At 42.5% G+C, this 23,473-nt stretch overlaps 1 protein-coding gene across 3 annotated transcripts; it reads left to right on the top strand.

Moving 5' to 3' along the window:
• Nucleotides 1–246: 246 nt before the first annotated feature.
• Nucleotides 247–22,594, top strand: LOC133516283 (WD repeat-containing protein 44). Of its 3 annotated transcripts, none has more exons than XM_061849123.1 (18): nt 247–464; nt 1,078–1,249; nt 1,954–2,075; nt 2,781–2,869; nt 3,123–3,212; nt 7,136–7,257; nt 12,120–12,234; nt 12,463–12,579; nt 12,913–13,024; nt 13,422–13,573; nt 13,970–14,093; nt 16,276–16,386; nt 16,743–16,823; nt 17,413–17,614; nt 17,983–18,114; nt 18,194–18,577; nt 18,866–19,456; nt 20,112–22,594. In XM_061849123.1, exons 1-18 carry the CDS (start codon nt 397–399, stop codon nt 20,244–20,246), a joined length of 2,919 nt encoding a protein of 972 aa, XP_061705107.1. In that variant the 5' UTR covers nt 247–396; the 3' UTR covers nt 20,247–22,594. The 3 variants fall into 3 exon arrangements, with proteins under 3 accessions (XP_061705107.1, XP_061705106.1, XP_061705108.1); XM_061849122.1 differs by having other exon boundaries at nt 248–464; nt 20,109–22,594; XM_061849124.1 differs by lacking the exon at nt 16,743–16,823 and having other exon boundaries at nt 248–464; nt 20,109–22,594.
• Nucleotides 22,595–23,473: the final 879 nt, after the last annotated feature.

The raw sequence follows: 23,473 nt of genomic DNA, 5'->3' as shown, positions 1-23,473 counted from the left end.
TGAGTCATCTAGCGGACGCACATGGAACTAATGAAAGGTTTTCAATGTCAATGACAGGTACACTTTGATTTGATCATTTACGTATATAATTTTAATGGAATCTAATAAAAAATATACAGATGTAAGCTTTATTAAAATCGTAGTTAAAATATAGCATGTAGACTTATATTTACCTAAATTAAATATAAGTATAAATCATAAGTGCAATACGGACTAAAGTTCACAGCTGTGAAACGTCAAGTTGACAGAACGTCTAAGACATTCTACAACGCCAATATTGGAGTAGTCTTTAACTTTCTTTTTTTCGTTAAAATCTGCTTTTACTTGCCTGATGATGTAAATATTGTAAAGTAAGATCGAAGTCGGTGATTATTGCTTCCCGTTTATTTATTTACAATGGGTGATAGCAGTGATTCCGAAGAGTTCTACGACGCCGAAGAGCTCACACCCATTAAAGGTTCTAAGTAAGTAAATTGTTTACACAATCTGCGTTCCTAGAACTATTCATTCAATCGTTTAGGTTCTTAACTAGTCTACCAATCATACTTATTACTGGTCCTTAATTTATAATAAAGCGCCCTTTTGCCCTAGTTGAAAATATTATATAGCAGGTGTTTCTAGTAACGATATGGATCGTCCTTGGTTGACCAAACGAATGTTGACAGTCTAATCAATGATGCGTAACTCATTTACATTCAATCGTGACTTATGGATAGGTAATATTAGAAGGCTGCTTGAGAACTGTGTTTGCAGCTCTGCAAAACTTAAATGTGCTGTATTGTTTAGATTGCATATGCTCAAGTTTATGTGGCACTGGGTGCTATAGATAATTCTTATTTATTATGGAATTGTGAAAAAAACTTGACTTACTTAGTTTGCTTTTTAAGTACAAGTCTGATGGTAGTTATAATTATATTACACAAGTGTGTAGGTTTGTAAGGAGCAGTAAAAATTACTGAAATAAATAAACCCAATCTTTTTTACAATATCTAATTTAACTTAAAAAATAAAATCTTACCAGAGTTTTGATATTTTCTAGGTGCTATACTTGTAAACACCTGTTTATTTACTTTCTAGGAGATCATCACTATGCAGGAACACAAGCCTAACAGACGGTTCCAAAGATAAGGAGAAGGAGAAACCACCTGTAAAGACTGACTCTACACTTGTGGAGGCGCCAAGTATAGCTCCAAGCATATCCACGGCCGAGGTTGCCCCTGCAGATGATGACCGGAATACTGTTAAAAGTGTAAGTATTTTTGTAAAACTAACTCTGCATTATCAAATCTTTAGGTGTACATTTTACAGTAGCGGGACATTATACTAGTTTGGCTTAATTTTCTTCATAAATATGACAGAATCAGCATGGAATAATGTGAAATGTGTTCACAACAGGCAAGACAGCGGAAATCGTTTTTTATGGATGTGGTGTCTGGTGTCTCTGCCACTGATAAATAAAATGTGCAAAATATAAGAATTAACAGAGTCCCACCGTAACCTTAATAAGCCTTAGTTGGGACTACTAGACAACAATTTACAATAGATAAAAAACATAAAAATAAGGTCTGTACTGAAAAAACTGTAAATTTCAAATGGCTATGATTTTGTTTTCTAAGCAAGATGACTATACGATTATTCTATTCTATTCTATTATTATATTATATATCCCAATATAAATAATTCTGGTTTTATGCTGTGCAACGTTACACCGGTAAATAGAAAAGATTACTGAAAAAGGGTCTTTTCCAAATAGAAAAAAAACTTAAAATTACCTCGAAGTCTCATGCATTTCGTAATAAATAACTAATTTAGTATGTTGTCTTTTGAACAGAGGCCTCAATGTGGCAGACCTCTGGGAGCAAGTGACAATATGCTCATCAGAAAAATTGCTAATATAATTTGCGAATTGCAAAAAAATTATTGTCTCTATAACACATGCTGTCAATGTGGCAGGTGGTTCAAGGGCGACGCCGGTTCCAAGAGCTACGGCGCTGCATGCAAACAGATGAGGATGATGACACCGTTGACGCAGCTGCTGACCACCACTCTTTCACAGACGTGACACAGCCGTTCAAGTGAGCAATATGCCTTAAAACAAGTAGGCAAACCAAAGATATTCTACTAAAACTAAACCTAAAGCTCACTAAAATACTACTGAAGACACTAAGAAGCCAACTACATAAAATAGTAGGATTAATAACAGGACAACACACTAAACAAACACCTACACACTATGGGTAAAACTGACAGCCCTGTGTGCAGAGCATGCATGGAAGAAGAGGAAACAACAAAATATATTCTCATAGACTGTAAACAGGTAGAAGTAGGAGCAAATACCTAGGGTATCTGTGCACACTAAAGGAGGCATTTAGCAACCTAAAGACTGCTTTTATGGAGAGGAGCTGAGGCAAACTTGATTGCACTAAATTATCTTCCGTCTTATAGCCTTTTTGGTGATTATACCGTTTGGAACTAACTAACTAACTGCTTTGGCTCAGCAATCCAAAAAGAATCTTGGTCTCCGAAACAAGAGAACGCCACCTGTCCCGATCCAGCGCGGTTTCCTACCGTTTGGAAGATATAAGTTTTTATTTATTTATTATTACTTAGTGCTTGGTTACCTACTGCTTAATTGAACTTCATGCTCCAATAAGGTTTAAAATGGTTTGCTATATACTTGTCAATATGAATGGTGTTGAAATGGTTCATACTTGTGCAGGGTTGATCATGATAAATTTCTTGAAGTGAAATTAACCGCCTTATGTCTATGACTGTTGCAGGGTGATAGCACATGACACAATGAGCCTTCAGAGCATGACATCCTTGGGTCGCATTGGAAGGATCCTCAGCGGCTCGTCGGATTCACATTGTGAGTATCCTACCAATATTATTCATGTGAAAGTTTTTGTATATTTGAACGAAAAATACCAACCTTATTTTGTTTATACACAGGAAAGCTACTAAGGCTGTGTATTTTGATTTACTTGACTATTTAGCTAGTGAGATTTACCCATTTGTGCCAAATAATTTAATCATATCCTTTATTGTTAAACATGTATAGCGACATCTGGCTTAGGATTACTAGAATATCTATAATTGTATTAAAATTTGATCTCTTTCAGCTAACATTCGTGAGGTCGCCCAGGCGTCTGTACCGCCGCGAGAAACAAACACGCCTGACGAACCTGTACCGGTGGACAGAACGCAAAATGGTAAATTTGTTTCATTATTCAGTTTATTTTCAGAAACTTTGTGAGAGGCTGAGCATATGGGCAACACTATGGAATGGGTACAGAATAGAAAATGGAAGTTACATAAAGTTGACGATTATTGGCGACAAAACAACTTTAGCCAAGCAGTTGAATGAAGCGAAAACAAGCGCACAAAGTGCGCGGTGAGATATTTATGCCGATGTATAACCGATTTTGTTGTACTGTTTCGAATTTGTCATTTGTTTGTGTTTTAACCCTATTAATCTTTCCGTTGCCTCTGTTAAATGGTGTGATGATAAAATGTAAAGGCGATTGAAGAAGTTCTATCAAACTAAACAAACGAAATGTTTATACAAAACATTGTGTGAACAGTCGATATATATATGTTAGTGTACGCGCATGTAACTCCCTTGGAGTTACAGGCGTAGGTAGGCTACGGAGACTGCTTACCATCACGCGGGCCGTATGCTTGTTTGCCACCGACGTAGTATTAAAAAAAGTGTGTATGTAATTGGTATAATATGTCCTATTATCATACCAAAAAGGTTGGCTTTCATAGTACCTATATTTTTGGTGGGGGTAGTTCAAAGACTTCAAAGTTAGGTACTTTATTTATGATTTGTCTGTCTCTATACTAGTCGTAGATATCTCGTGTAGATATTCCACTAGCCATTCCCTACATTCCTATTTTCACGAAATAAGTTTAATTTTGAAAACTTCTGTCTTTACTATTTGTATCTAATTAAGCTAAGGCAAAATAATGGGATTAAAAAAACGCTAAATTTCGTAATTGTGTACATGTTAGTCCAAAATGTAATGCTATGCTAACGCATTAACCCTGTGTCAGTGCTAGCGATGGAGCCGGACGTGATAGCCAGCACGAAGGCGAGCAGCGTGAAGCAAGCGGGCAGCGTCGTCACCGCGCCCGCCGGCCCGCTGCCGCCGCCGCGCCGCAAGAAGCCGCGTGAGTACTGTGCTGACGTAGCCCTGTGTCAGCTAGCCATGGAGCCACGTGATAACCAGCACGAAGGCGAGCAGCGTGAAGCAAGCGGGCAGCGTCGTCACCGCGCCCGCCGGCCCGCTGCCGCCGCCGCGCCGCAAGAAGCCGCGTGAGTACTGTGCTGACGTAGCCCTGTGTCAGCTAGCCATGGAGCCACGTGATAACCAGCACGAAGGCGAGCAGCGTGAAGCAAGCGGGCAGCGTCGTCACCGCGCCCGCCGGCCCGCTGCCGCCGCCGCGCCGCAAGAAGCCGCGTAAGTACTGTGCTGACGTAGCCCTGTGTCAGCTAGCCATGGAGCCTCGTGATAACCAGCACGAAGGCGAGCAGCGCGAAGCAAGCGGGCAGCGTCGTCACCGCGCCCGCCGGCCCGCTGCCGCCGCCGCGCCGCAAGAAGCCGCGTGAGTACTGTGCTGACGTAGCCCTGTGTCAGCTAGCCATGGAGCCACGTGATAACCAGCACGAAGGCGAGCAGCGTGAAGCAAGCGGGCAGCGTCGTCACCGCGCCCGCCGGCCCGCTGCCGCCGCCGCGCCGCAAGAAGCCGCGTAAGTACTGTGCTGACGTAGCCCTGTGTCAGCTAGCCATGGAGCCTCGTGATAACCAGCACGAAGGCGAGCAGCGCGAAGCAAGCGGGCAGCGTCGTCACCGCGCCCGCCGGCCCGCTGCCGCCGCCGCGCCGCAAGAAGCCGCGTGAGTACTGTGCTGACGTAGCCCTGTGTCAGCTAGCCATGGAGCCACGTGATAACCAGCACGAAGGCGAGCAGCGTGAAGCAAGCGGGCAGCGTCGTCACCGCGTCCTCCGGCCCGCTGCCGCCGCCGCGCCGCAAGAAGCCGCGTGAGTACTGTGCTGACGTAGCCCTGTGTCAGCTAGCCATGGAGCCACGTGATAACCAGCACGAAGGCGAGCAGCGTGAAGCAAGCGGGCAGCGTCGTCACCGCGCCCGCCGGCCCGCTGCCGCCGCCGCGCCGCAAGAAGCCGCGTGAGTACTGTGCTGACGTAGCCCTGTGTCAGCTAGCCATGGAGCCACGTGATAACCAGCACGAAGGCGAGCAGCGTGAAGCAAGCGGGCAGCGTCGTCACCGCGCCCGCCGGCCCGCTGCCGCCGCCGCGCCGCAAGAAGCCGCGTGAGTACTGTGCTGACGTAGCCCTGTGTCAGCTAGCCATGGAGCCACGTGATAACCAGCACGAAGGCGAGCAGCGTGAAGCAAGCGGGCAGCGTCGTCACCGCGCCCGCCGGCCCGCTGCCGCCGCCGCGCCGCAAGAAGCCGCGTGAGTACTGTGCTGACGTAGCCCTGTGTCAGCTAGCCATGGAGCCTCGTGATAACCAGCACGAAGGCGAGCAGCGCGAAGCAAGCGGGCAGCGTCGTCACCGCGCCCGCCGGCCCGCTGCCGCCGCCGCGCCGCAAGAAGCCGCGTGAGTACTGTGCTGACGTAGCCCTGTGTCAGCTAGCCATGGAGCCACGTGATAACCAGCACGAAGGCGAGCAGCGTGAAGCAAGCGGGCAGCGTCGTCACCGCGTCCTCCGGCCCGCTGCCGCCGCCGCGCCGCAAGAAGCCGCGTGAGTACTGTGCTGACGTAGCCCTGTGTCAGCTAGCCATGGAGCCACGTGATAACCAGCACGAAGGCGAGCAGCGTGAAGCAAGCGGGCAGCGTCGTCACCGCGCCCGCCGGCCCGCTGCCGCCGCCGCGCCGCAAGAAGCCGCGTGAGTACTGTGCTGACGTAGCCCTGTGTCAGCTAGCCATGGAGCCACGTGATAACCAGCACGAAGGCGAGCAGCGTGAAGCAAGCGGGCAGCGTCGTCACCGCGCCCGCCGGCCCGCTGCCGCCGCCGCGCCGCAAGAAGCCACGTGAGTACTGTGCTGACGTAGCCCTGTGTCAGCTAGCCATGGAGCCACGTGATAACCAGCACGAAGGCGAGCAGCGTGAAGCAAGCGGGCAGCGTCGTCACCGCGCCCGCCGGCCCGCTGCCGCCGCCGCGCCGCAAGAAGCCGCGTGAGTACTGTGCTGACGTAGCCCTGTGTCAGCTAGCCATGGAGCCACGTGATAACCAGCACGAAGGCGAGCAGCGTGAAGCAAGCGGGCAGCGTTGTCACCGTGCCCGCCGGCCCGCTGCCGCCGCCACGCCGTAAGAAGCCGCGTGTGGGCTGTGGCACTGTGGGCTGAAATTCGGCTGTCACATTGTTATTTTCATCAAAGTTGTTATTTTAATTTTTTTTATTGAAACTTGCCCAGCATTTTTATGGTAACTTTTTGAATTTGGGACAATTTGGCATAATCAGTAAAAATGAATGAAGCAGAAACAACAAATAAATTTATTTCAAAAACCATGATATCCTCGCAGTGATTCGCAATTATTTGTGATTTTTAGGCATACTACATATTTCTGTCACGGGTGCGTTTTTTCAATCGGATATTGTTTCTATGGAAAACCGAAATTGAAATTTTAATTTTTTTTTATTGTAATGGGCCTTGCTCATCATATTTATGAATTTCAAAGGATATGGCTTGAAAAAAGTTGAGTTATGTTTTATTTTCAAAAACAATGTATGGAGTAGGAACAACAAATCAATATAATGAAAGGCAAAAAAATACCGTAATACCCATCCTACTTATAATTATTCTAAATAAATAATTATTATAGGGACATTCTTACGCAGTGGCTTACGTGGGCAAATAACTCGCGAATGCGCCGAGGCGCGGCGCGGCGGCCAAACGGCATTCGCGTTCAGATCGAGATCGCCCACATAGGACACTTCCATAGGTATCAAAGGATTGAATTCACCCGCGCCGCGTTCGCGAGTTATTCGCTCACGTAAGCCGCTGCGTTACACAAACTAATAACTTATTAACATGATAATTACATACATCCATTCAATTTCAATAGGGCATCACGCGATATTCAAAGTACACATTTGTTCCAGGCAAGCTGCACGGCTCTCAATCACTATCGACGGCCGACGGCGACAACCTCAGCATCTGCACCACCGATACCGATGACTACCGCTATGAAAGGAGGAACAAGCGCGACTCCTTGTCAGTCGAGGTGCGTTTACCTACCATAGATTTAGTATATTTTCTATAGAGATGCAATACGCGTGCATCCGTGAGGGAAAGAACATTACGCGACAAAATTAAAAACACGTTTTTAGATGCCTGACAACCAAACATAACCTACGTAATTTGGTCAGGTACATGGTTACCCACCATAAAATGATTTTTTTTTTTTTTTTTTTTTTTTGTTTTTTTCAGGCAGTCAGTACCCATAGTGCATACAAAGTTATTATTACTAAATTAAAACTAAACTAAACTAAATTGACACTGTAAAGGGGTGCCACTCATGTTAAAATTAAATTAAATTAAGTATAAAATTAAAATTGCACATGGTATGTGCAGTCATTTTTTGTTCTGATCCATGTGAACAGAAATCCAGCGCCTAAACACCGGACTCCTTATATCGTCAGAAACAGCCACAAGTATTTTGTTGTCGGAACGACGCAGTCTCCTCCAGAACGAGGCAACGCGGGATCTCGTTACCGCGAAAAAGTCGGGGACCCCTGCGTCCGAGAACATGCCCGACGCGCTGCAGCACCGCGGCAGCTGCATAAGAGCCCGGAACACGTCATTGTACTGAACTCTTATTCTGCTCATTGCCTTCTGCGTGAACGTTATCCACAACTGGGAGGTGTACATGCCTAAACAGTACGCCTTGAAGAGTGTGGTTTTTACATCCTTGCTGCACTTAGAAAACCGTCGAGCGAGCATGTTGCCTCTGACGGCGAGAGCCCTCCGCTCGCGCTCAATATCATCGTCGTCCTGCAGCCGTTCCGTCAACAAATGTCCTAAACACTTGAACCGCTTAACAACATTGATTTTCGACCCATTTAAATACACCGCAGGTACGCTATCCGGCCCAGAACCCGACGCGAATACCATCATCTCGGTCTTGGAAACATTATATTTCAGTCCATGTGCATTACCATAATGCTCACAGACCGAAAGAAGCCGCCTCAATCCCTTGATTGAGGGGCTGAGCAGCACCATATCGTCCGCATAACTAAGGTTATTGACGCAAACATTTCCTACATGACAGCCAACATTGGTGCTCCTCAGCTCCTCAATCAGGCCATTCACGTACAGGTTAAACAGGTCCGGAGAGGTAACCCCCCCTTGACGAACCCCACATTCTAGCCTGTACTTGCTAGAGGTTGCGTCGCCCCATCTCACAATGTTTGTTTGGCTTCCGTACCAGAATCTCAGCAGATTAACAACTCCATTAGGCACCCGAGATGCACGTAACTTCGCCCACAGGATATCATAGTTGACGAGGTCAAATGCGCGACTGAGATCTAAAAAGCATGCATAGATTGATGTTTTGCGCGAAGTGTAGTGGCTGACGGTACTTTTGAGGCTGAAAATAGCGGCATCTGTTGAAAGACCGGGGCGGAAACCAAACTGCGCATCATCAATTTTAATGTTCCTAAGCAGCTCAGGATGAAGGAGGCGCTCTAGTATTTTACCTACTATAGTACCTAATGAGATAGGCCGGTAATTAGAAGCAGAGCTAAGATCGCCCGTTTTATTCTTGACAATTGGTACTACAGTAGTGCGCATCAATGCCTCAGGTAAATAACTATATTTAATGCATAGATTAAATAGACGGCACAAATGCGTGAAAATCTTATCAGTGGCCCAGAGTATGTGCTCGATACTGAGCCCGTCGTGTCCGGGTGATTTACCACGTTTCATACTCAGTATGACTTTTGAGACTTCCTCTCGTGTAAATTCTATGACGTGATCATCGTGACTAGCTTCACTATCGAGCACACGCTCTGCTGTCAGAGGGCTCACCTTAAATCTCCGCGCAAACAGCTCGGCGATACCGAACGGTTCCTGGCAACCCTCCACGGATACAGGTAAACTTTGCTTGTAATTTAGTTTCTTAGTTGCGTTCCAGAACTTAATGAAATTTTTACTTTTTCTATATAAGGCTAAGATATTCAATTTAATACTCTCTTCATTTCTTTGACACCATTTTAGTTTGTTTTTAAATAATGTACGACTCTTGCGCATGTTATCATATTCAGTACCGCTAGAGGGCCTTCCGGCAACCGTCCAGCACCGAAAGTACATCCTAGCTTTCTCATGGCTGTCTCTGACGTGATAGTTCCAACCGGGCACCTTCCTATGGCGTCTCTGTTCACATGTACCAGAACTCACAATAGCTGCATTTTGGAGTACATCGATAATATGCCTGTAGTAATCATCAATGGTATTGTAATACATTTGTAAATGCACACAGCGTAAAAAATTATCACAGTCGCACGTAAAAAAGTTCGAAAATAAATCTAAATTATTATAGCAAAATTCACCATAAGTATTTATTTGACTAGTTGTCCTCTCGCCCCATTTTACATACTTTAATAAATCAGATATACGGGAGGTGGTCAGTCCCACAGCAACGCCAGAAATGTTACATACAATACTCAATGGATAGTGATCAGACGTCGTGACGTCATGAGTGACGTACGCGTCTACCACTGAGTCCCAAGCAGCTCTGGTCGTCACGCAGTGGTCCAACCATCTCCTGCTGCCGGTGGCCGCACATTGGAAAGTATACATATCACAATCGTTACTTAATTTATTGTAATCCGCACATTCCCACAACATATCATCACAAAATTCGGCCAATTGTTTGCCGAACCTCGCACCTGGGTGCGCGTTCAGATCACCTAAGATGTAGGCAATTTGAACTTCCGAATCGTCGATAATAGCACTAATCTCCGCTAAGCATTCCGTAAACTCTTCGACATTCTTATTATTATCAACGGGCATATAAATATTAATCACTAAAAATGAGCTCGACTCGAGAAAAACACGAACTGCCTGTATTCTTTTGTTCGCACAAGTAACGGGAACAACATTAGGAAACAACTTCTTGTTCCACATGATGGCCAGCCCGCCGTATGGTCTTCCACGGAGTATACCTTCGGACGAGTCCACCGAGGACTTTGCCACGCAGCCGAATGACGTGTTAATTGAATGTACAAAGTTCAAGTCATGTTCCATCAGCCAGGTCTCTTGCAGAAGGATTAGATGTGAACTAGCAGTGAGGTCTAGCACGGTCTTAAAGGATGTCTTGATGTTCTTACAGTTAAAAGTTGTTATTACTATCTTAGAGGGTGTACTATCCATATTAGAGATTTAGTGGTTTGGTTTCTCTCGCCGTGCGTTCACGGAACAGTCTGAATTTAACACCTTCGGGCCAAAAATCATTACTCAGAAACGTATTTAATTTACGCCTGGGCACTGATAATTTAAACGAACAAAAGTCCGTGTCGTGTTTTTGTGTCAATAGATCTATTTTGAAGCATTCCTCGCCCTTATCTTTTACGTAATCCATTATATTATCCACAGTGGTCGATTTTTTCAGACGAGATACGTAAACAAAAGATGTTAGATCTGCTAATTGCAATTTACTCGAGCCTTGCGCAGTGCCCGTCAAGTTACTATTATTTTTCTTACGCTTCTTACGTTCCACAGTTATAAAACTATCATTCATTCTATCCCTCTGAGAAATACGGTTTTCATGCGCTTCCGACGGGCTTGTTGTAGTTGTCGTATTAATAATATCTTTATATAGCGGCACGTGCATCTGTACAGCGTCGGGTAGATGGTTAGTTGAAGGCGAGTTATTATTTTGCGATAAGTAATGCGACGCGCTTTGTTTACGTATCGTACTGGGCGCAGGCTGCGGTAGTTGGCCGGTCAGCTGTTTATTAGTGCCGCGTTTTGTGTTACAGAGGCAAACGATTGTGATACATTCCGTTGCGCACTCTTTCGTTGTTTACACTCACATGCACAACTATCTTTTTCCTTCAATGCCTTCACTATGGATTTCACTTCTTCAACTTCCGATTTCAATCCCTCTATTTCGCTAGATGAGCAGGAATCACCACTTTTCGTGTTATTTTCAGCTTTAATAACAGCCACATCGCTTCTTAAAATTGCTATCTCCTTAAGAAAAGAGGTCGAGTCAATATAATTAAATGAGACGGGTGGAATTTTATTTAAGTCTCTCGCCACAAAAATAGGGAGACTGTCAGGCTCAAACTCCTTAATCATTTTCACCATATCGTGGATACTTTTTTGCTCTGACCCTTCCTTTCGTCTCATAAATTTCTTATGCGGTGCCAACAATTTTAGAGCGACACAGCGAGCTTCTTCGATTTCTTCCGATGTATACGCAGTCATACATATCTCAGAAATTGCTGTTTCTGGCAACACGTCAACTTTGTTGCTCAGAAAAGCAAGTAGTTCATTAATAACGACCTTGCATCCCGCACACTGAGCGTCACAGTTCATATTGTTACGATGCGTGATATTCGCTTGCGCAGCGACAGGATCAAGCAGACTTAACACAATAACTCTTTCTCTGCTACTCCTACTGAAATATACATAAAGGCTATCCCGTCCGGTCATTTCCCTCCTCCGCTCATGTCTGATCCAGTTATAGTACATTCATAACCTATACCAATTTCAACTCCAACTCTGCTTGAATACAAGCACTGAATGCATCCAAATCTGGTTCTTGGGCAGGCGAGGCACAATCCGAGCTTTTTCTTGGAAGTGCTAGTAGGTACTTGCGCCACTCAGCAACTAATTCGATAGCTAGGTATACCTGTGTCAAAGTTTAATCCGTCTCATGCAGCCATAAAAAACAAAAAAAGCGACAGTATTCCAGCGTGAAAGGGAGTGAATAAACCGATGAAGTTATTACCTTCAACACGTGCCACACCCGAGTTTAAAATTAGTCAACAATTCAATTAGTACAAGCGCTTGGGCAAACGAGTATGTTTGTAGTAGAGACCCCGAACATATTTAGTCATTATAAAGCGATTGTTTCAGCCTCCATTGCCTAATTCTGTAAGCCAGTGCATGGCGCTGCCCAGCCCGGCGAGCACCATCGAGTCTCTCACGCGAGAGTTCCAGGATTCGCTAGAACTCTCCACTTCGAAATATGGTGAGCTTTACTATTCACTGATATTTAATACATCACTGCTAATATATAGCTTAAAATGCGCAGACCGGGACACATAGATTTTATGACGCTACATTGTCAATTGTTGACTTTTGAGTGTCAAACCCATAATAATCATATGACATTGTGGCAGCTCAATCCAGTAAAAATATTTGTATGTTATGGTATTTGTATGTCAAAAAGTATATCGTCAATTATTTTTTGTTGCAGCGCACGACAAGTCATCAATGAGTCATGAATCGCGCGCGTCTTCACGCAGCAGTACGGGCACCTCGATGAAGCAGAGGCCTCCCGAATCCACACTCGACATTAAGGAGGCGGTCAGAGGTCGGTATTTTAACTTACCCGCTTAGTAATAATGGTCAATTCGCAATGACAAGTTTCTAGTGAATCATAAATCGCCCCCATCAGAAGCCTCCTGATCCACTCTCGAAGTCGGGCAGTGGTCAGTACTTCATATTTAAAACAGTTGCCTTGTAACAAAGCTCAATTCGCAATGACAATTTTATTGACTACGCACTGACTAGACTCAAACGATGTAATTCAAGGTAATTACGTATGGTTAATTATAAAGCGTTCATTATCTTCGTATTCGTAAGCGTTCAATAGTTTACGTACCAAATTGTACCTTATGAATTTAACCGGAAGGCGTGTATTTAGGTGATTACGTGGTGCGGCCGGCGGACGACGAGCAGCGCTGCGGCTCGCGGACACACAGCGAGGGACGCTCGCAGCTCTCCACGGGGCACAGTAGCTTGGGCGGGAACACCAGGCCAGTTCTTGACGTTTTACTAAGCTGAACTACCACTACACTGCGCACTTTCTGTATTAAAGAAATAGACTATTGTAGAATAGGAACGAACTGACATGCTGTCTAGGGGCACAGGAGAACTTTAGGAAGTACCTGCTTATTGGTCATGTCAATGTCAATTTTAACCCCCTTATTCCTAAAACTTTGCATCTTCTGTTACATTTTCTGTTAGATTTGCCTTTTTCCAACAAACAGAAAGAAAGAATATAAAAAGATGGATAGAGACAAGCAGTTATTAACTTTTTGTTACATTTGACAGACGTTTATGAATACCATAAGTTTCCAATGTTTTCGGATGTATGACACAAGTTGGTAAACCCTCAAACGCGCACGGTGTTTATTATGTGATAATTTACAGACGGAGCAACTCAGAGTCCCTAGACGGCGGCCGGCGTCGCTCCGCAGGCGACGAGCAGCTCGGGCTGGCGCTGCGCACGCACTCCACCTCGGGACAACGTTTAACAGACATGCAGATACTCGAGCAGGTCACCGTGCTCAACCTGGACACCGGTCAGTGCTGTGAGGTGTAGTCAGACGGAGCTAGGAGATACAGGCAGGATGCAGCTCCTATCATTAACGACCTGACTATTCTTGATAAAAGTTTTTTTTTTTAATATTTAATTATTAATATATGTTCCTTTAAATAATGACCTGTTAAAGATGAATTGTTACTATAAATTCATTTGGCGTTTTTTTTAGAGCAAAACCCATGGCCGGCAATTACTAGTCAAACATACTTGCTTGACAAGTATGGTCTGCATCCCTTTCGTTTGGTATCATAAATACAGGAGCGATTTTATATAAGTATAACTAAACATACTATTTATCAATATTTTATAGTTTTTTTTACTGTGTATAGTACAAAGATGAAAGAATTGTTTCTTATTTCTAAATTACAATCTACAGGTGAAAGGGTGCCTCTAAGCGTGGCGGAGCACAAAATTCCTCAATGTATCAATCCACTGAGTTTGCACATCATGAGACTCACGTCGGAGTATATAGGGCGAGCCAATGACGACGAAAATGTGAGGTAATATAAAAACAGGAGTCAAACACACCTTTAGCAACTGGCATAACAACGAAATTACAGACAAAGAATACTAAGATTACTAAGACGCGTATGCAGTGTAAAATATTGTAGCCGTTAAATTGAGATGGCACTGCAGGACTTCGCTGTCGTATATTAATTATGTTACCACTAAAATGGATATGGCTTTTACGTAAAGTCGCAGGAAGTAGTTTTTATTTATTTATAATTAGGACCTATGATTCAAGTGACCCCGGATACAATTCTCCCGTCCCCAGTGTGTTTTTGCTACTAACAGAAGTAAGTGGTCATGTGGCCTTTGTAAGCTAATCGCTCGCCAAAATAATATATAGAAAAGGAAACAACAATGGTCAATTTATATTTCCTAAACTATACTAGAGAATGATCATCAACCACTAGCAGAAGTAGAATGCCTGTATTCCTATCCATTTTGCTGCTTTTACCTACTCATTTGTCACACTGTCTACGACGCCAAGTCCTGGGTTCGAATCCCGTTAAATGCGTTTCCGTTTTGTGACAAATCTGTCATGTAGGAAAAATCATAGAAGTAGCGCTGTCTGTGTTGGTGTTAACGTCACGCTGGTCATTAACAATTTGGTAAGAGAGGATAGCCTCTAAAAACTTAGTTAGATTTGACCGACCATATTTTTTGAAAATTTATAGATGAGAGAATCTGTAGAAATCATAATTCGTTCAATTCGGAATCTGTACAACTATTGTGATTCATCCATTGATGAATCTAAAAGCCCATGTTGGTTTTAAATACATTTTCAGCTTGGAACTGGCGCAAAAGTCGTGGCGCAAGCGTCTCTCTGTGTTCTCAAGAAAGTCTCTCACGCCACCGGTCGAAATGGGAATCCGACCTGGGGATTCGGACTTCAGTGTTAATATTAGGTTTACTTTTTGTTTACGTTGTTTTCATTAGATTTTATTTAACCATTTTGCGTAAAACAGTTTATTTAGCTGTATTAAGTTAGGTACATTGCGCGGTTCTTCAATTGGGCACTACCCAATCTGATGTTCATGGTATTCATATTCGTATTATACTATACCTTCCTACATACAGATTGTTAAATGTGGGTCAGTAAGAGAAACCGCTAGATTCCATGCCACTAAGCGAAAATAATTTTAAGTGACCTTCCTTACCTTTTTGTGTTAAAAGGCTTGCAGCGATTTTTGGAACAAGTATTAAAATTTGTGAAAAATAAATTATAAAGGTCGTTATGAGACCGAATGGCGCAAACAAGAGTATGTGAAAGTATCAACTTTTATTTATAAATTTATCGTGGTTTTTCTATTACCATACATAGGTTGGCCTATAAAAGGCCATCCAAGGCCATTGGCCATATTACAAATATTATTAAATGTTGGTGAATGCCAAATTGTTGTAATAGAGAGTACATAGTAATAACAGTAAAGCTCTAAGGTCAACTTCGCGAAACGGCACGAGATATACCAGCCTGCTGATCAACCACTTAAAAATCCATGCTGTATTTTTATCCGATTGACAAAAGTTTTTTTTTTGTTAATATGTCGCGGAACAGAGGATTTTATTTTCTTTTATAACTTCGCAACTTGTAGTAAAATTACGTTTCATTTCGTTGGTTTTCTATACATAGTTTTCGGTTTTCTACCGGCCATCATGTGATTGTTATTAGTTAAACACATTATCATGCGTTTTTTTTATTGCATTTGTTTTTGCAGTGTGCATCTATTTTGTTCGTCCGAGTATGAGCATATTGTTGTGTTTTTGTTGAATGTACATATTACGAGTGGTGTGGTGTTCTTATACACTATTATTTTAGAAATTAACATTTAATTGTATGTTTTGTTTAACTAGTTTATTTAGTATTTTTCAATTACCTAGGAGTAGGAACACGACATATTTACAATCAAGTAAAACGATTCTCAATTCAATAATTGCTTCTTATGTTAAAAGAAAGTGTTACATAGTTTTCTCTCCTGAATCACCCTGTAACATTTATATATTATTGGGCGATACTGTGCCCAACGACTTCGCCAAGCAACAACTAACTGGCTTTAGGCCATAGAATACCTTCCAACAGACTTCGTATCATAAAGTTTCGCGGTCTCTACACATTGTTTGGTAGCCGCTAGTTGTCTGATATGTCCTATCTAGTATAGTAAGTGATATGTGCCCCAGGGAAACTGACGAGGAGAGCGAGAGCGTGTGCACGGGCGGCGCCGACGAGGACGGCAAGGAGACCAAGCAGGCCGCCGACAGCAAGAACACTATTCGGAAGAAGACTGAAAAGTGAGTGACGCCTTCTTTACACTCTATTTACTGACGGATATACCGGCACCATCACGAACTACAACTAAAGTACTTCGTCGGTCGTTGAAAAATAACTGACCTTTTTAAATAGGAAGTTGAAGTGGTTATTTTGTTTACAGTGAAATATAGCCACGGTGTAATTGAAATAAATGCTAACGTTTTTATTTTTTCATGTTAAAGTTATTTTTTAACCACTTGTTACTGTTACCATTTAAAAGTAGGCGGCGACTTACGAAGCTAAAAAAATCTTTGACATTCTTATAGTTGTAATTGACTTGCTGTGACAAATTATTTGTGTAAAAGCAATTTTATTGAATAATTTATTATAAATCTAGGGCAGCACCCACTCCATTAGTGAAAAGTCACTCGCAAGACAGTATAAACACGAAAATAGTTCCCGAAGTGAACCAAAACAGGTGACGGTGTGATACTAACAAGGCTGTGTGTTGTTGCAGTGCAGTTTTGCAGATTTGACAAATATTTTGTAGTAACTCGACCATATAAATACTCATCTCCGCTTGGCCCTTTTACTAGCGTGTATTTAATTGTCCCCTTAATAAATACATATACCGCCTAACTATGTCAGTTATTCATGGATGAAAGAAAACTTATTGATTATTTCGCTTTATACCTATATTTTAGGAGAAAGCCACAAGAAATCGTTATTACAATTTAAACAAGACGTCACCAACAGTGTTTCGATGACATTGAGTTGGGTTTATTTTCGCTAAACTATGTCTTATTTTTTATCAATGCCTGCAATATAAATGTAAAACAATTTTTTTTTGTAATATCAAGCATACTTATTCCCCTCATAATACCTTTAACCGATTGCCACTCATTTATCGCGAAAAGAATAGGAACCCAGTCCTAATATACATAATGCTTCCCTGCTGCCCAGTTGCTCATTTTTACTAGCAAAACCTGATACGAGTAGTATTCATTTCATACACATCAGAACCGTTATTTTTACTGAATCTTTAGTTTTATTTAACTGCTTTCCAGACTAAAACGATTCCTAGGCAGCACTGTGAAAAAGACAGTAGACGCGGCGAAATCGCTGGCGCAAGAAGTGTCGCATGCACGACACAAGGAGGATGTCGCCGACATAGCGGACGACGTGCGGGGAGAGCACAACATCAAGCTGAAGGCCTCCAACTCGCACAAAGGGCCTTACGACTTCGACGGCTGCGTGCGACACGTGCAGGTTTGTCGCTAAAAAGCCCTTCATATACATATATGTCGTATTTGTCAGAATGAAATTCCACAAATGTGCCAACCGGACCGACTAACAGTTCTCACAACAAACGCACATAATTTCGTCCTGCGGCTGGCCTGGCTAATATATATTGTCCTAAGAATGAGTTTTCATACTTAATTCGGGTGATTTAGGCAATATTTTTGGTATATAAATGAGATCAAAGAATTTCTTACTATACTTAGTTGAGAATTTCGCCTTTTTTTTAAACGTTAAAACTAATATCATTATCATTAAGCAAAATAGATTTGGCGAACGCATAAAAGTTTTAAGATAAGATAGAAACCCTGCATGAGCAAAGTTTCTCGTCGGTGCAGGAGATGGGCAGCGGGCACTCGGGCGCCGTGTGGTGCTGCAAGTTCAGCGTGTGCGGCCGCCTGCTGGCCACGGCCGGCCAGGACCGCCTGCTGCGCGTGTGGGTCGCGAGGGACGCCTACGCCGTCTTCCAGGTATCTTATTGGACCTTATCACCTGCCAGTAAAGTACACGTACAAGGATACCATGCTAATAACTACTTACATTGTACAGGACATGCGCACAAAATACAACGCAGAGCAGAAATCCTCCCCGACCCCCTCCCAAGAGTCCCTCGCCTCGCTCACCGCCCCACCGCCGAGTCCTGAGGACGCACCCTTAGGCCCCTCCGCTCCGTTCCACCCGAAACCTTTCTGTACCTATTCAGGGCATACGTCCGACCTGCTAGACGTATCCTGGTCTAAGAACTACTTCATACTATCGAGCTCGATGGACAAAACTGTTCGGCTGTGGCACATCTCGCGAGGGGAGTGCCTGTGCTGCTTCCAGCACATCGACTTTGTGACCGCCATCGTGTTCCACCCGCGCGACGACCGCTACTTCCTGTCCGGCAGTCTGGACGGGAAGCTGAGGCTGTGGAACATTCCTGATAAGAAGGTAATATTGATGAAGATAAACGCATTTCAATATACAGGACCCCGACTGGAAACGAACGTTTAGAAATAGGGACTTACATATGTTTCGCGTAAAATAGTATTGAACTCTTATAACACACACACAAACACACATGCGTGTCTAGTTAATTATTAATTCGATTTTGAATCTTAACATAAACATAGAATTCGAAATAACCTGTATAGTTTACTTAGGTCGACTCGCGCCATCAAAATATAGTTTGGCTTGCCGTTGGAAGATATATGGTTGTCAACATAAATCTTTTTTCAGGTCGCGGTTTGGAACGAAGTCGACGGTAAAACAAAACTAATAACTGCCGCCAACTTCTGTCAAAACGGCAAGTTTGCCGTCGTCGGTACCTACGACGGCCGCTGCATCTTCTACACCACCGACCAGCTCAAGTACCACACGCAGATTGACGTGCGCTCCACACGAGGCAAGAACTCCACAGGGAGAAAGATCAGCGGCATAGAACCCATGCCCAACGACGACAAAATCTTAGTAACCTCAAACGATAGCAGAATAAGACTTTACGATCTCAGAGACTTGAACCTCTCCTGCAAATACAAGGGCTACGTGAACATTTCGAGTCAAATCAAAGCCTCGTTCTCACACGATGGCAAATACATAGTCAGCGGCTCAGAGAACCAGTGCATTTATATTTGGAAGACGTATCACGACTACTCTAAGTTTACGTCGGTGAGGCGGGACAGGAACGATTTCTGGGAGGGGATCAAAGCGCACAACGCGGTGGTGACCTGCGCGGTGTTCGCGCCCAACCCCGACCACATGATCCGCATGATTGCGGAGAGAGAGGAGGAGGAGAAGGCCAGCAAAGGCATCGACGATAAGGAGGAACCGGTCAGTTATTTATTTACTTTTTTTTATGTCGTAAATATTTTTATCTACACACATATCATAAACCCTCTATGATGCCTCACAAAATCCGTTAATAATGGCCAACATTACGATAAACTGTTTTGTAACAACAAATTTCTTATCTGTGATGATGTTGTAATTGCTTGATAACTACATCAAAATCGATGAATATGTTTTTAAAGTAACTATAGCAAAAGTTTCGTGTAAAATGAGCGATATAAATATTTCAGTGACGCCACCACATATCCGCGACTTCCGCCAAGAGAGCTATGATGCCCTGTAATTTGGGTTAGTGAATATATCATAGGAAGTTTATAATATGTGTGAAGATAAAATAGTGTATGTAACTGTACATAATTAGGCATTAAACTTCTCTCTCTCTCACTCTCACTCACACTCTCACTCACTTCGTTCGTTTCTTAAACCCACACGTGTATTATAATGCCTTTTATTATGTAGCAGTCACATAAACTACTATTAAAAGTGATTATATTGCAAACCGTCATTCACATCCTTCATTTCGTCTTTCATTTAATTTTTTTCCTCATTTTTTTAACCGACTTCAAAAAAGGAGGAGGTTCTCAATTCGTCGGAATATCATTTTTCTTTTCATTTAATATAGTATTTATTACAGAAGGGCACGGAGGGCATGGTGTCCTCCTCACAGACGGGGCACGTGCTCGTCAGCACGGATTTCAACGGCTGCATCCGCGTGTTTGTGCACAAGGCCAAGCCCAAGCACTCCTCGCTGCCCGCCTCCGCGCTCGCGTAACCGCACACCATACACTAACAGAATGGCACGGCCTGGTATTTCATGGACATGTGCACGTAAGAACGGACTTTAAGCTCGTTTTCAAGGCCTAGCCTAGGCACTTCACGCTATCCGGCTTGACGCTCACTTAGGGTCGGTTGCACCAAACCGTTGATCAATCTGGCGATTGGTACAACTGGCCCTAAGTCAACACCTCACAGAAGGGCAGTGTGTGTCTTTCAGACGGGGCAAGTGAGTGCTCGTCAGTGACAGGCCGGACTTTGAAGTTCGTGCACAAAACCAACTCCAAGCTCTCCTCGCTGTTCTTTAGCATTAAATTGTCGGTGAAGCAATTCCTGTTCGTGTGTATTCCTTTATTCTGGTAGGATCGGATCTGAATTTATAAATTACCTACTCCTTTATTTGCAGTTTATGTTCTTGGCTCTCAGTTCTTCAATCTTTCGAAATTTCAAACTTTTATGGTTGTAATTGTTATCTTCATTTTAAGGTGGGTTCGTACAGTTTAACTAGTGCTTATTTCTTTTTTGCTACTGCGCACCATTTCGACACTTTAGTGGTCAATATATGCCGTTGTCAGAATAAACACCAACATAATGTTAAAGGTAGAAATGACAAAGCATATACGGTATACATATACGGTATTACATCTCGGACCCACATGCCTACTAGCAAGGTCGAATACTTGATATTTTATATTCTAATAGTAGGGTTAGTTAGTGAGATATATATTATGGGCCCCGGTATCACGTCTCCGACTTTGGCGATTTTTGACTCGTCCCCTAAACGCATTACGTTGTTAATTCACTCAAGCGTAAGAATGTGAAAGAAATCGAATGATTTCAGACAAAGTTAATATTATTTTTTAGTTATTTACGGTTGAATGCTTATGAATAGTTAAGGTTTTATAACTACATTATATTTATACAGCTAGTACAGCTACTTGCAATATTTATTACAGCCATATCATATAAAATTTATTTAATCAATTCTAATTTAAGTGGTTATCGACATATTCTTGGGTTGGGTCAGTGGGTATTTCGCATCGCGACATACGTATATATTATTTGAAATCAGACGATTATTTTTATTTACTTTTTTATGAATTAGATAAACGTCGTTATTGACGTTGCCGTAAAATATTATTTTGTATCGTGGTTGCTTGCATGCGATAAACACATATTTATTTATTTTAAAACCTTGAGCTCTCAACTCATTTCTTTTCATCTGCGTAGTCTACACCGTCGGCGCGAGTAACCCGTCAGGTTTTAACCACTCATTCCTGGGGTCATAAGGAGAAAAAATGTGATATGATTTTCGGTCAAAGTTGGCAAATAAAATTGTTTGTGTGTGTAAAGTTTTTTCTAATTTACAGATAAATTCTGGGACTTTCCTTTAATACTTTATTGGCTGTTAGTAGGTACATATGTCTAGACCAAGTCACATAGTGGCACCGTTGCAGCCAAAAAGGCATTTTTCACTGAGTTATTACAGAAACAAATTTTCACAAGAATTAATATTTTCTCTAAAACAAGACCGATTTCGGAAAAGTGTATGTCAAGAATACACCTTTAAAATCGGTTGGGTTATTCGAGCCCATGGTGTATAAACTTAGATCATGTCTATGTTTTTTTTTTAAATATTATTGATGTCTCATTCATACGCGTACAACTATTTAATGGTTAGAAGACACATAATTATTTAATAGTAGACTTTTGTAATATTTTAAATCAAGAATGTTACCGGTTTTGCAGCGATTTCTGAGCCACAGCTAAAAAATATTTGCGTACTTAAAAATCTGCGGAACCCTGTCATCCTAAACTAACTAACTAGTTTAACGTCTTTTAACCCTTTGAACGCCATGCCTATTGTATATAGCTCGCTATCAAAAACCCGATTCTCGCTCGCTATCAAAAAGCCAAGCGGCCTGTCGCTATATTTGGTAGTCAAAGGGTTAGGGTCAAGTGCGTTATATCACTCGCAATAGTATATCTTATAGGGATGTATATTACACTAAACGAGTTCCCGTTCATGAATGTGGACGTCTTTGGCGGAAACAGGAAAAAGTGAACGCAAACAGTATGACAGTTCGCATCTATGACGACGTCTGCATAAGTTCATTTAAAGACAATATAATTATAGGTCGTATTGCTTAGTGCTAATGGAGGGTTTTATATTCACGTCTCATATATTTTTAATAAGTTCTTGCCTTACCGAGTAAACCCATGTGATTATAGTAAGTGTACATTTATTAGTTAGTATTGTATTGTACAGATCGCGATGCCATTGTCATATGAATGATTATCAAATATTTGTAACTAGTGTTTACCTCAATAAATAATGGTTATTTATTTTGCCTTTCTTTGTCCCATAACCTCTCATTTGTCAAGTCTTAGCATAGTTCAATAGCGGCGCGACAGTATCTCACCTGTGAGATAGACTACTCGTCTTTTTCTCACTGTATTACTTAAAGAGGGACGGGTAGTCTCTTTCGCGGTCAAGATACTGTCGCGCCACTCCTGCGCTAGGCCTACGTATAGCTATTCGAGAAATAACTGTACCTATGGATCGATATCTAATATGTTCCGTGTTTTGTATCACATCCAGGCCTCCTAAATCTTTCATGGACAAGTCGCAGTCGAATTGTATAATCCGCTGTAGTAGCTAGCCGTGTTGAAGAACGTTTGGCGCCGAATAAATTCCGGCGGATATTCAATCAGCCGCATTCAATCCGGCTAATCGTAGAAGCGCCGCATTTCAAAACGACCCTGTTTTTTATAAGAGCTATAGCCATAATGTAATACGGCGGATTATACGATCCGACTGCGACAGACACACTATAAAAATAGACTGATAAACACGTTTTTTTTTCTTTCTTGCATTGTCTTGAAAAGGTTGTATCAAATAAAACAATGCGTATATTATCCAAAATCCTTGTTAATTATCAACAGTATAAAATTGCAAAATGGAATGTCGTGATACATTAAAAAAAAGTTAAGTAGCATAACAAACTCGGTCCATTATATTAACAGAGTAAATCCTAAGTAAAACACATTCCTCTACAGTAGCACTTCTCTTGACATTAGTAGTAACTTGTTATTTCATGGGTATTTATTGAACTAAAATGTCCAAAATGTGTAAATCGACACGCTAATGTAGTTGCATCTAAATTACTGGACTTAAACACTTACGGCGTTATTCATAAACTCGCTAGAAGCCTCGATTAGGCC

The sequence above is a fragment of the Cydia pomonella genome, chromosome 3 (genome assembly GCF_033807575.1).
Source record: "Cydia pomonella isolate Wapato2018A chromosome 3, ilCydPomo1, whole genome shotgun sequence".
NCBI classification, from domain to species: domain Eukaryota; kingdom Metazoa; phylum Arthropoda; class Insecta; order Lepidoptera; family Tortricidae; genus Cydia; species Cydia pomonella.
This window is presented reverse-complemented; position numbering and strand designations above follow the sequence as displayed.

Coding starts and splice junctions, on each gene's coding strand:
- LOC133516283 (XM_061849122.1), top strand. CDS start 397: ATGGGTGATAGCAGTGATTCCGAAGAGTTCTACGACGCCGAAGAGCTC. Junction 465..1,077: donor ACACCCATTAAAGGTTCTAA/GTAAGTAAATTG, acceptor TTTACTTTCTAG/GAGATCATCACTATGCAGGA. Junction 18,115..18,193: donor ACGCCTACGCCGTCTTCCAG/GTATCTTATTGG, acceptor TACATTGTACAG/GACATGCGCACAAAATACAA.